Here is a 12,339-nt window from a genome sequence, read left to right on the forward strand (position 1 = left end):
ATGATTTCTCCAAGAGCGTAGGTTTTATTCCTGACTTTAGTATTTTGACAATACTGGATTGGGAGTGGGGCAATTATAGGAGTGTGCTTCCCATCACATGTTGGACCCTGTGGATCCTTGACTTCGTCTGTCCCACCTATGGGCCTGAGTTTGTTTTATCTTTCTTTTGTCTTATTTTACTATCACCTGTCGTTCTTAGCTTTACTATGCTTTTAGCCTGTCCCCCTTTTACTTGCATTGACTTCCCCTCCACTGACCTAGTGGAGTGTTGTTTATTAAATCACTGTCTCATACCTACAACGAATTGGCTGAGATATGGACGTGGGAGGGTGCCTTCTGCCACAGATGAGCAGCTCCAAAGAGCACACATATGTACCCCAGCCAACAAGCCAACCAGACCTGATCTTTACTTTACACCTCTTTCAACTACTCTGACCACAAACATTATTGTTGCCCCAAATACTTTTATCCTACCTTTACTGTACACCATGGAAATATGACCAGATGGTCTTTACATTTCTATGGTGCCATTCCTGAAATTTTCAAGTTCTTTTTGCAGCTTTGTGACAGCTCTCACACCAGTTATCTTTAAGAGTATCTCTGCTGCATTTGAATTCATCTGTCTGTTTCTTAACAGAATCTGTAAAATCTTTCACAAACTTTGGTTGATGATAAAAAAAAGTCCAAAATAATGAGTTTTATTTTTTCACAGTTTTCTAGTTTATCTTCTTGAAAAAACACACACAGAACAACTACTGCAAATTTAGTATAAATAAAACTATTTCCCACATCCAGCTGGAACTCTATTTACACTAAATTGAGTCCCCAGAAAATACACTGAAGAGCCAAACAAATGGATACACCTGCCTAATATAGTGTAGGGCCCCCACGAGCATGCAGAAGTGCCCCAACACAACATGGCATGGGCTTGACTAATGTCTGAAATAGTGCTGGAGGGAATTGACACCATGAATCCTGCAGGGCTCTCCATAAATCTGTAAGAGTTCTAGGGGTTTGAGATCTTTTCTGAACAGTATGTTGCCAAGGCATCTAAGATATACTCAATAATATTCATGTCGGGAGAGTTTGGTGTCTAGTGGACATGTTTAAACTCAGAAGAGTGTTCCTTGAGCTACTCTGTAGCAATTGTGGATGTGTGGGGTATCACATTGTCCTGCTGGAATTGCCCAGTCTATCAGAATACACAATGAACATGAATGGATGCAGGTGATCAGATAGGATGCTAACATACGTGTCACCTGTCAGAATCATATCTAGACATATCAGGGGTCCCATATCACTAAAAATACACACACCCCACACCATTGTAGAGTCTCCACCAGCTTGAACAGTTCCCTACTAACATGCAGGGTCTATGGATTCATGAGGTTGTCTCCATACCTGTACACATCCATCCGCTTCATGCAATTTAAAATGAGACTTGTCCAACCAGACAACATGTTTCCAGTCATCAACAGTCCAATGTCAGTGTTGACAGGCCCAGGCAAGGCATAAAAGTTTGTGTTGTGCAGTCATCAAAGGTATATGAGTGGGCCTTTGGCTCTGAAAGCCCATATTGATGTCTCATTGAATGGTTTGTATGCTGACACTCATTAATGGCCAAGCATTGAAATCTGCAACAGTTTGTGGAAGGGTTGCACTTCTGCCACACTGAACAATTCTCGTGAGTTATCATTAGTCCTGTTCTTGCAGGATCTTTTACCGGTTGCAGTGATGTTGGAGGTTTGATGTTTTATCGGATTCCTGCTATTCACAGTACATTCGTGAAATGGTCATATGGGAAAATCCCCACTTCATCGCTACCTCTGGGACAGTGTGTCGCATCGCTCGTGTGCTGACTATAACGCCACATTCAAACTCTTGATAATCTGCCATTGTAGCAGCAGTAACTGATCTAACAACTGTGACAAACACTTGTTGTCTTATACAGGCATTGCAGCCCACAGCACCGTATTCTGCCTATTCATATATCTCTGTATTTGAATAAGGATGCCTATACCAGTTTCTTTGGTGCTTCAGTGTAGTTCTGGCAGAAATTGTAACACTTGCCTTGGCAGCCACAAACAATGGTCTTGTGTGTGTGAGTTGCGTCTGTGTCAGTGTGTGTGTGTGTGTGTGTGTGTGTGTGTGTGTGTGTGTGTGAGAGAGAGAGAGAGAGAGAGAGAGAGAGAGAGAGAGAGAGAGAGAGAATATGTGTCATGTCTAATTCAGAAGAACGCCTTTCTGGTTGAAAGCTTAGACGCTGGTCTTGTGTGTGTGTGTGTGTGTGTGTGTGTGTGTGTGTGTGTGTGTGTGTGTCTGTCTGTCTGTCTGTCTTGTTGAATTCGGTGGATGGCTTTTTGGATGAAGAAAGGTTACTTACATGTTTCTCATCTTATTGTTGTGCCTATCTGTGACTCAACATGTCTGCTGTATAGTGAATAGCAATCTGTCCTTTTTATAATATTGTCAAAGTTCCAGTCGAATACATTTCTCACTCACATTTTTCACTTTGTTCTTCACTGTGTTATAGAGACATGGATCCCTCTTATTCTGGAGTCTGTGACTAGCTTTTCCTTTCTAACTTGCCCAGCTCTATCCTTTTCTCCTCCTCGAGGAAAGAACTAATAGCTCCAAAAGCTATAAAATGTCATCAGTCTTATTTTTGTGTGTGTCTATCAACAGTACTAAACATTTTATATCCTGAAGGTAGGGACCGATTAGTTATTTCTGCCTCATGTTTATTAGTTTTCTAAACTGAACTTTCTTTTTATACAATTACCGCCTTTCTAGCATAATCTTTTGTTCTGTCTGTACTATCTGCAGTTCTCGCCATCAACATCTTCATTATTTCAAATCCTTTTACTTCTTCATTTTTCTGTATTTACCAACCATTTTTTCACGTTCAGTGATCTTTTTCTATTTTCAGCAACACGTTTTCCCTGGTTGAGTGATGATTTTTCTTTATTGGCTACCATTTGTCTGTGTCCATTTATCAAAATTCATTTTTTGTATTTTTTCCAGTGTTTATCATTTATCTCTCTCTCTCTCTCTCTCTCTCTGTTCTGCAATACACTATGTGGTCAGAAGTATCCGGACACCACCAAAAACATATGTTTTTCATGTTAGGTGTACTGTTCTGCCACCAACTGCCAGGTACTCCATATCAGTGACCTTAGTAGTCATTAGACGTCGTGAGAGAGCATAATGCGGCGCTCCGCAGAACTCACAGACTTTGAACATGGTCAGGTGATTAGGTGTCACCTGTATCGTATGTCTGTACGCAAGATTTCCACACATCCCTAGGTCCACTGTTTCCAATTTAACGACGACACCTCCCTTCGTGTAAGTAGTGTAAACATTGGACGATTGAACAGTGGAAAAATGTTGTATGGAGTGACAAATCACGGTACACAATGTGGCGAGTTCCGATGTCAGGATGTGGGTATGGCGAATGCCTGGTGAACGTCATCTGCCAGCGCGTGTAGTGCCAACAGTAAAATTTGGAGGCAGTGGTGTTATGGTGTGGTCATGCTTTTTAATGAAGTAGGCTTGCACCCCTTGTTGTTCTGTGTGGCACTATCACAGCTCAGGCCTACATTGATGTTTTAAGCACCTTCCTGCTTCCCACTGTTGAAGAGCAATTCGGGGAACCAACTGAATCTTTCAACACAGTCGAGTACCTGTTCATAATGCAAGGCCTGTGGCAGAGTGGTTACACAACAAAACCACCCTGTAATGGACTGGCCTACACAGAGTCCTGACCTGAATCCTGTAGAACACCTTTGGGATGTTTCGGAATGCCGGCTTTGTGCCTGGCTTCATCGACCGACATCAATACCCTCCTCAGTGCAGCATTCCGTGAAGAATGGGCTGTCATTCCCCAACAAACCTTTCAGTGCCTGATTGAATGTATTGCTTGCGAGAGTGGAAGCTGTCATCAAGGCTAAGGGTGGGCCAACACCATACTGAATTCCAGCGTTACCGAAGGAGTGTGCCATGAACTTGTAAGTCATTTACAGGCAGGTGTCTAGATGCTTTTGATCACATAGTGTAGTTTTTCCTAGTTTATAGAACAAGACTTCTTTTACAGGTACTACTTCTGTGCTTATAATCATTTTCATCCATTTCCTCACAGTCATACTTACATTTTTGGAACATTAACAGCACATTTAATGACTGCCTCTTGTTTCAGTTTAGTAGTCTATTTTCTGCACATTCTAGCAGCAGCCAGGAGTCACGTGCCTGCCCTTTTTAATGTTCCCTACTATATCCCTCACTCCTCCCTAATGAAAGAACTAATAACTCCAAAAACTAAAATAATGTCATCCCTTTTACTTTTATGTGTGTGTATCAGCAGAAGACGAGTACTGTCTAATAAATCTGTCTCATGTTCATTAATTTCATAGCTTCGAAATTTGTTTCTGTGTCCTTACAATGACCTCCCTTACTTATTGACCATAAATAACAAAGTAACACTACTACATTGTACTTAATATTTCATGGTGTAAACAATGTTTATATTATTTATTAAGAGGAGAAGCCTTATATTTGCAGATAAATAGTACTTGTCTTGCAAAGTTGGTTTCAGTGTCAGGGCTGCTTCCTCTATTCCTGTAAAGCCTACAGAAAAGAATCCATCCTCGGTTCGTGTAGACAACAATTTGCTATTTGCTTATACCTATTTTCGTCTTTTATTTACAAAGTAAGAAAAGACAGATTGTTACTTACCTTACAGATGACACGTTAAGTTGCAGACAGGTACAATTAAAAGACACTTACACATAAGGTTTTGGACACAGCCTTTGTCAGAAAAAGGGAATCACACACCATTCATTCACAGAATCAGGCACACCTCATGCACAGGTGGTACCTGCTCTGGCATCTCGGGCCACTGTAACTGTCACGTGGGATGAAAGCAGCAATCTGGAGGAGATGAGGAAGGGGAATGGATAGCAGTGTACAGATGGAGGAAGAGAGGAGCACTGTCTGGTGGAGTGTGCAGTGACTAAAATGCCAGCAGATGCATCATCAGGAGGTTGCGGGGTAGGGAGTTGGGGAAAATGGAGCAAAAAATGAGAGAAGCAGGGAAAGTGGGGAGACTTATTGGCAGAGAGCAGCAAACAAGGAGGATGGAAGATGAGAAAGGGGAGGAGATGATGAGGCAGAGGGGGTGGTAACTGTTGGGTGGAGGATGTGGGCACAGTATGTTACCATAGGTTGAGCCGGAATAATTGCGGGAGCGGAGACTGCATTGTAAAGGTAACTTTCATCCGGACAGTTCAGAAAAGCTAGTGTTGGAGGGGAGAATCCAGATGGCTTCTTTTATTTACATCTTCTTGAAATACATTTATAACAACACTTTTCGAATATATATTGTGCAATTTACTTGAACTAGACCAAGATTATAATCAAAAAGAGCAGACACAGATACTCTTGGCGCCAAAAATACATTATACAGTATGAGTCCAGCTTCCAGTACCTTCTGGAGTGGGATGTAGTCCAAATTGGTATTAATACGACTGTCACAACTGAAATTATTTTTCAGATTTAATTTATATAATGGTTTCTGGAAATCATTATTTATGTGGAGATTTATAGGCCTAATGGTTAATAACAAAGGTTGCAAACTTTGACAACATGAAAAATAGTAGCTTCCTGTTATTTTTTGAGAACAGTTTCATTATTGATAGTAAAATTAGACAAATGATGAATGAAGATAGAAATTTTGTTTGTGGGGAAAAACTGAAGTGTAACACTAATACGTTTGCTGCAAATCTTTTTTGATCATTTAAGTTGACAATTGTGATTACTAATTGTCATGGTACTAGATCGCTATTACAAAATGAATTGATTTGAACAATAAACAATGCATTATCAGAAAGTTAGTTTTTTGGCTGACAAATATATTCAGAAATATCTCCAGATGAGAAAGATATAATTTAAGTTACAAAATTATCCCAGTTCTGGGCACAATTTATATGGAATCGAACATTTCGGTTAACATGCAAAAGTTCCAAGGACGTGAAGTTCATTACATCCAACAGATAAAAATCATTACTGTGCCACAATATGGCATTCTCATCACCAGACACACTCTCCATTTGCAAAAACCATATACTGAAAGCAGGAAGAGGTATACGAAACTTCCTGACAGTTGAATTTTGTGCACAAATTTTTACAAGTACACTAAATATCAACACCTGTCTCCTCATATGACCTACTTTAATCAGTGCGGCAAGTGTTGGTGTGCATATTTCCACTGTCCTATTTCCAAAGGTTTCTAATTTTGCAATGGGTGACCTGAAAAAGCAGCATTTCTATATAAAGTTTTGTTTTAAGCTTGGGGAAACTGCTGCATAAACACACTTACTGTTGAAGTAATCTTTTGTAGAAAACACTATAGATCAAACAAAGTGTTTGAAAACTGGAAGAACATCGAAGAATTGCTCCAGAAAATGTTCCAAAATTAAGGCATATGATTCTGCAAGACCATAGAAAGACCACCTAAGACCTATGCAACGCACTGGAATAAGCTATGATACACTTGAACATATTAAGTCACAAAAATTTGACATCCAAAGGACTCTAGTGAGGTTTGTGAAACAACTGTTTCAAGGCTAAAAGAAGCAACATCACATGGAAGTCTTCAAGGAATTTAAACAACTGCTTGAAACTTTTTGTCAAAGATTATGTTGACAAAACATGCATTTATGGCTACAGCCCTGAAACTATGCAGCAATGGTTGCAATACAAGAAACCTTAATCTCAACCAAAAAAAAACTCAGCCAATGAAGAGTAACACTTTATCCTTGTTGGTTTATTTTTTTATGTTGGCAGGACTGTTAATAAAAAGTTCATCCCTCCTGGTCAGATGGTCGATAAATACCTCTGTCATGATGTTGTAAGACATTTGAGGGAGGTCATGAGGAGAAAATGTCCACAGAAATAGTGTATGATGATGGGTACTCCATCATGACAATACAAGACCGCATATTCAGGAATATGCAACTAAAAATAATATGATAGTTGAAACTTTCTGACGTATTAAAACTGAGTGCTGAGCCAGTAATCAAACCTGGGAACTTTACTTTTCATGGGCAAGTGTTCTACCAACTGAGATAACCAAGCACACCTCATGAGCCAGTTTTGATGCTGCCATCATCTCGTATCTTCCAAACTTCACAGAAGTTCTCCTGCACACCTTGCAGGACTAACACTCCTGGAAAAAGGATACTGTGAAGACTTGGCTTAGCCATAACTTGGAGGATTATTTCCAGAATGAACTTTTGCTCTGCAGCAGAGTGTGAACAGATATTAAACTTACTGACAGATTAAAATTATGTGGAAGACTGGGATCTGAATCGAGCAAGGTGGTGTAGTGGCTAGCACACCGGAGTTACATTGAGGAGTATGTTAGTGCAAATCCCTGTCAATAATCCAGATTTCGATTTTCCATGATTTCTTTACATTGTCTAAGGCAAAGGCTTAGATGGTTCCCATGAAACAGCATGGCCAATTAATTTCCCAATTCCTAACCAATCTGAGCTTGTGCTCCATCTCCAATAGCCTCACAATTGATGGGATGTTAAATCCTAACCTCCTTCCTTCTTTGGTACTTGAACTTGGGACCTTTGCCTTTCAGGGGGAAGTGCTTTACTGACTGAGCTATCCAAGTACGATTCATGAGGTGCCCTCACAGCCTTAGTTATGCCAGTACCAGGGCCTGTTCCAGAACTTATTCCACACAAGTGACATATCATTTGGCAGTGCCCCCCCCCCCCTTCATCCCCTCCTTCTTTGTCCCTCACACATTCTTGCCTATGTCAATTTTGATTACTAATTGTGATAGGCATGTATACAAATCTACCATACAGGGCACCCCTCTCAGCTTCCCACTGCAAGCAATGGCTGGTGTCACTTGGACCATAAACTGGCCCTCATCAGTACCTGATCTCCTACCTTCCAGTCTTCACAGAAGTTCTTCTGCATAAATTCCAGGACTAATACTCCTGGTTTCCAGAATGAATTTTCACTCTGCAGTAGTGTGCACAGATTTGAAACTTCCTAGCAGAGATTAAAACTGTGTGTCACATCAGGACTTGAACCTGAGACCTTTGACTTTCACAGGCTAGTGCTGTATTGGCTGAAGGATGGTTGTTAGTGTTAACAGCCATGCTTTGCCCATATTTTTATTATCAACATGCTGCATTTAGTAAGGGTGATATGACCAACACTGAACTTAAGTACACTTAACTTAGTAAGCATGCTTCCGAGCAGCACTTAGTAACGATGCTGTTACGTCCAGTGGTGTACTAGTTCTTTGCTAAGCATATACTGAGTTACACTTGGGGCAAACATTGTACACATTGAACATAGTCAGCTTGCTCTGAAGATGACTGCCAGGCAATAGAAACCAGTTATCAGCAAATTGTAATTTTATGTTTTATTGCAATCAAGACCATTAAAAATTTTAACTACTACACTGAAGTTTGAAATGAAGCAATATGTCTAAAAAATAGTCTAAATGGAGAAATAGCTATGCAAAATTAAAAACCAATGCAAATACTGAGGAAATACACTATGACAATGAAATATAAGTATGTATCAGGTTCTGCATTAGTTTTGTGTAATGTGTTCTTCAATACTACTTGATATTGGCAATCACATAACATGCTACAAGGGACATGTATCTTTTTGCAGTTAAAGCTGACCATGCCTTCTTTTATCCTACAATCACTCTAGCTGATGTTGTTTCAGTTTAGGTAACACCAACATAGTTTCCAAAATAAATTTATATATCTTGAAATAATATGGTGTATGCTGTGTGTAATACAGTAATGTATTATTACAACAGTATATATAGATCTCCTTACATTAAGTAACTTTAAAATTATCTTTTTTTGTATCAGTTCACAAATAATAATTTAACAAAATTTTTGTGAATGTTTTCTTGTTCATATACTCTCTACAGTATATACAAAGTTACTAAAAATGATTGAAGCAGTTTCAGATTTCATGCAGCTATATTATTTGACATATTGTTACAGGTCTTTGCACACACAACGAAAAACTCAAAAAGCTGCTTTTTTTCTTTTTTTACATATTACAATTACTTTTCTTGACGTATTACAAGTGCTCCATATGTGCCCACCTACTGATTCTTCAGCCATCAAGTTGATAATCAAGTTCTTCCCATTTTTGGTACAGCATATCCCTACCAATCCATTCGAAGGCACTGTTAATACAAGATCAGAGTTCCAGTAAATTTGTTGTTTTTTTATGTCTTAGCATTTTTATACAATTTTTCTACAAACAGTAGGAATTTTCAATTCACATGTACAAGAAGCCACTTGGCAATATATGGTACAGTACTTCATAATGCAACATACAGTTGTTACATAGTATAGGTATTTGAATTTACAGCATGTTGTTACAAAAATAATAATATTACAATTACCTCAGAATAGTACATTGTATAGATAGAAGAGTTAGGCCTAGAAGAGACATAAACACTAAACCTTTCACATAAGCCAACAACAACAAAATTGCTTGTGATTACGTCAGGAGAGCATGGAGGCCATGACATGAATTGCTCATCATCAACCTCACCACAACTGATCCATTGGTTTCTCAGTTTCCTGTTTAATAACTCATTAATATCATGATGGGTGTGAGGTGGAGCACCTGCCTGTTGGTAGATTAAGTCCACATAGTCGGTCTTCACTTGTGAAACTTGCACACATGCAGTCAACCTTTTCTTCACTCACAGCAGGCTGACCTGTTGATTTCCCCTTGTAGAGGCGTCCTGAAGCTGTAAACTGAGGATACCGGAGCCAAATGGAATTGGCAGTTGGTGGATCATTGTTGAGCTTCATTCTGAAGTGTTGTTGAATAGTTGTGGCAGACTGATGTATGTTTCAAGTGTGTCTGTCACCATCTTGCCTAACTGCTCACCGCTGCACTCTGCAGTAGAAATCTGAAATGCAGCTGCAACAATACAAAACTTTTTGAGTTTTTATAATTTAGTGTTGAATTTTGTGATACGTCACTTAATATAGCTACAGTGAATTTATGAAATCACTTCAAACTTGTCTGAAATGGATTACATTCATCATGTTGAACATGTCTGAACTTATTGCACTGATATATAATTTCACGTCACTGCATCTTCCTTGATTTCCTGGCCATTGAACCATTGATTTCATTTCAGAGCATTTAGTACCTTTAAAAAATGCTTAGTTCCTTTAGTCAAGACTGATTCCTTTTCTCAGCTTCCTCCACCTGAACTAGTAATCCAGCTCTGAAGATATGGATGTGAGAGAGGTACTGTCGCTTTACTGTACAGCTGCGGTTATGGGGCGTGTGCCGTGCAGCCTCCCTCTCTGTGGAGGTAGTGGAAAGATACCTGCACCGCCGTATGACAGAGGATGCAATACGGCGACTGCTACTAGAGACGAAGGAGCGTGTGCGTTTAGAGCCATCAGCCCCGCTGCCGCTGTCCATGCTCTGCACCGAGCGTGAGATCTTCATGGCTGCCAATGCAGGGCGCGGGTACACATACCGTGCTGAACCTGTTGCTGAGCTGGCATCCCTCTACCATCGAATTGCACCACCTGGCACACAGGGCTGCCACCTTGATGTGCTTCACGTGCGTGACACTGTACTCACTGTGCTCACTGGACAGGAGTTGGAGGTATTTCATGATATAGTCATCAGTCCAAAGATAAGTTTGATACAGCTTTCCATGCTTTGTATAATTACTGTAACCTATAACCACTGATCTTGTTTATTGTAATATAGCCTTAGCTAAACTTTTTACCCATCACAGCCCCCTCTAGTATTAAACTGACTAATTCTTGATGCCTCATGATGTGTCCTATCAACCAGCAAAGTTTTATCACAAAGCTCTTTTCTCTCCAGTTTGATTCAGTACCTCCTTATTACTTATGTGATCTACTGATTGCTGTGTCCCACAGTGAATAAGCAACATTTCAAGTAATTAGTTTATTTGGATGCTAGATACACATGCAAAAAAAACATACTTTTTCTACATAGGGAAACATTACAGAATAATTTTAGAATTGTAATATTACCATTGAGGGTCCAGGATCTATTGAAGTCTGTTGCCAGTTATTAGTAATACTTGTAAAATCAGTCAATGAATCTAATCAGGCAAGCCTACTTTACACAGATCCAGGCAATGTTCCTGAATTAATCAGCTGGCAGTGAGCACCACAGATGGACTGCAGAGCACCTCTGCATTGGTAACAACAAATTCAGATGTTATCTGGCTGGTTCACAGTCAAAAGCTGACCTATGTCAACTGTCTTTAACTCTGCTCTGACACTATTTGTTCTGAGTGAGTTGGTGTAGCCAGCAGTAATAATATGCCACTACTGCTGCCAGTGGTGAAGCTGCAGAATTCCCACATTCGTAGATGGTTGAGAACTAATCTTCAGCATTCTTCTGCAGTAGCACATTTCAAAAGTATGTATTTTCTTGTTGTCTGTACTGCATATCATCAGTGTTCCTCTGCCATTTAGGGCTATGCACCAGATGCGTACTTTTAGAAAAGACTTACTAACACTCAAATTTGTATTAGATTCTCTAGATGACTCTTATAATTACATTCTGCTTTCTGTACAAGACACAGCTTGTTTGCAATAAGTTGACAATTTGCCTGCTGGCTGTTGTTAACATAACAACAGTGTACAATAATACTTTACGTCTAGGTACAGCTTAATGTTGGCAGTGCTAGGAGAAGAATAAAAATCTTTCAATCAGTGAGAATTTTATCTGCTTCTGGCATGACAGTAAAATCGTCAACTTATTGTGGACAAGCTGTACTATAAACTCCCCTGTAACTTCTGTAATATGTTGGATGTCCAAAATACTGTCTACCCTATTTACCATATTTACATGAATCTAGTGCACATCTTTTTTTACCATACAAAGTACTCAAAATTGGGGTGCACATAAGATTCGATGGAGCATTAGATTTGAGTACAAACTTGAATCGTTCACCAGTATTTCTTACCCTATGTGATCTGAAGCAGCAAAACATTTACTAAACTCTAGCAAGAAAATATAGGAACGGCATCTGTGAATTAAAAAAAGGAAGACGTAAATCGGGTAAAAGTTTATCAAGTTAAAAGAGCTGGTATATATTTCCAGTTCTGAATTCTGTTCGCAGGTGTCAGAATAAAATCCATTACTGCTATGAGAGGAAATTTTCTTTAGTCATCAGTTCAAATAGTATGTCTTTTTTTTTATTTTCTTGCTGTAATTTAGGTACTGTCCCATACATTACAACACACTGTTGTACTTCTCAACCTT

General features: G+C 39.4%; 1 protein-coding gene across 1 annotated transcript in view; it reads left to right on the top strand.

Moving 5' to 3' along the window:
* Nucleotides 1-12,339, top strand: part of LOC124795491 — a 110,824-nt gene that overhangs the window by 25,643 nt on the left and 72,842 nt on the right. The window contains exon 3 of the mRNA XM_047259537.1: nucleotides 10,349-10,696. Coding sequence (XP_047115493.1) covers nucleotides 10,421-10,696 — 276 coding nt within the window. The 5' untranslated portion in view covers nucleotides 10,349-10,420. The remainder of the gene's footprint in view (nucleotides 1-10,348; nucleotides 10,697-12,339) is intronic.

The sequence above is a fragment of the Schistocerca piceifrons genome, chromosome 4 (genome assembly GCF_021461385.2).
Source record: "Schistocerca piceifrons isolate TAMUIC-IGC-003096 chromosome 4, iqSchPice1.1, whole genome shotgun sequence".
In the NCBI taxonomy this organism is placed as follows: domain Eukaryota; kingdom Metazoa; phylum Arthropoda; class Insecta; order Orthoptera; family Acrididae; genus Schistocerca; species Schistocerca piceifrons.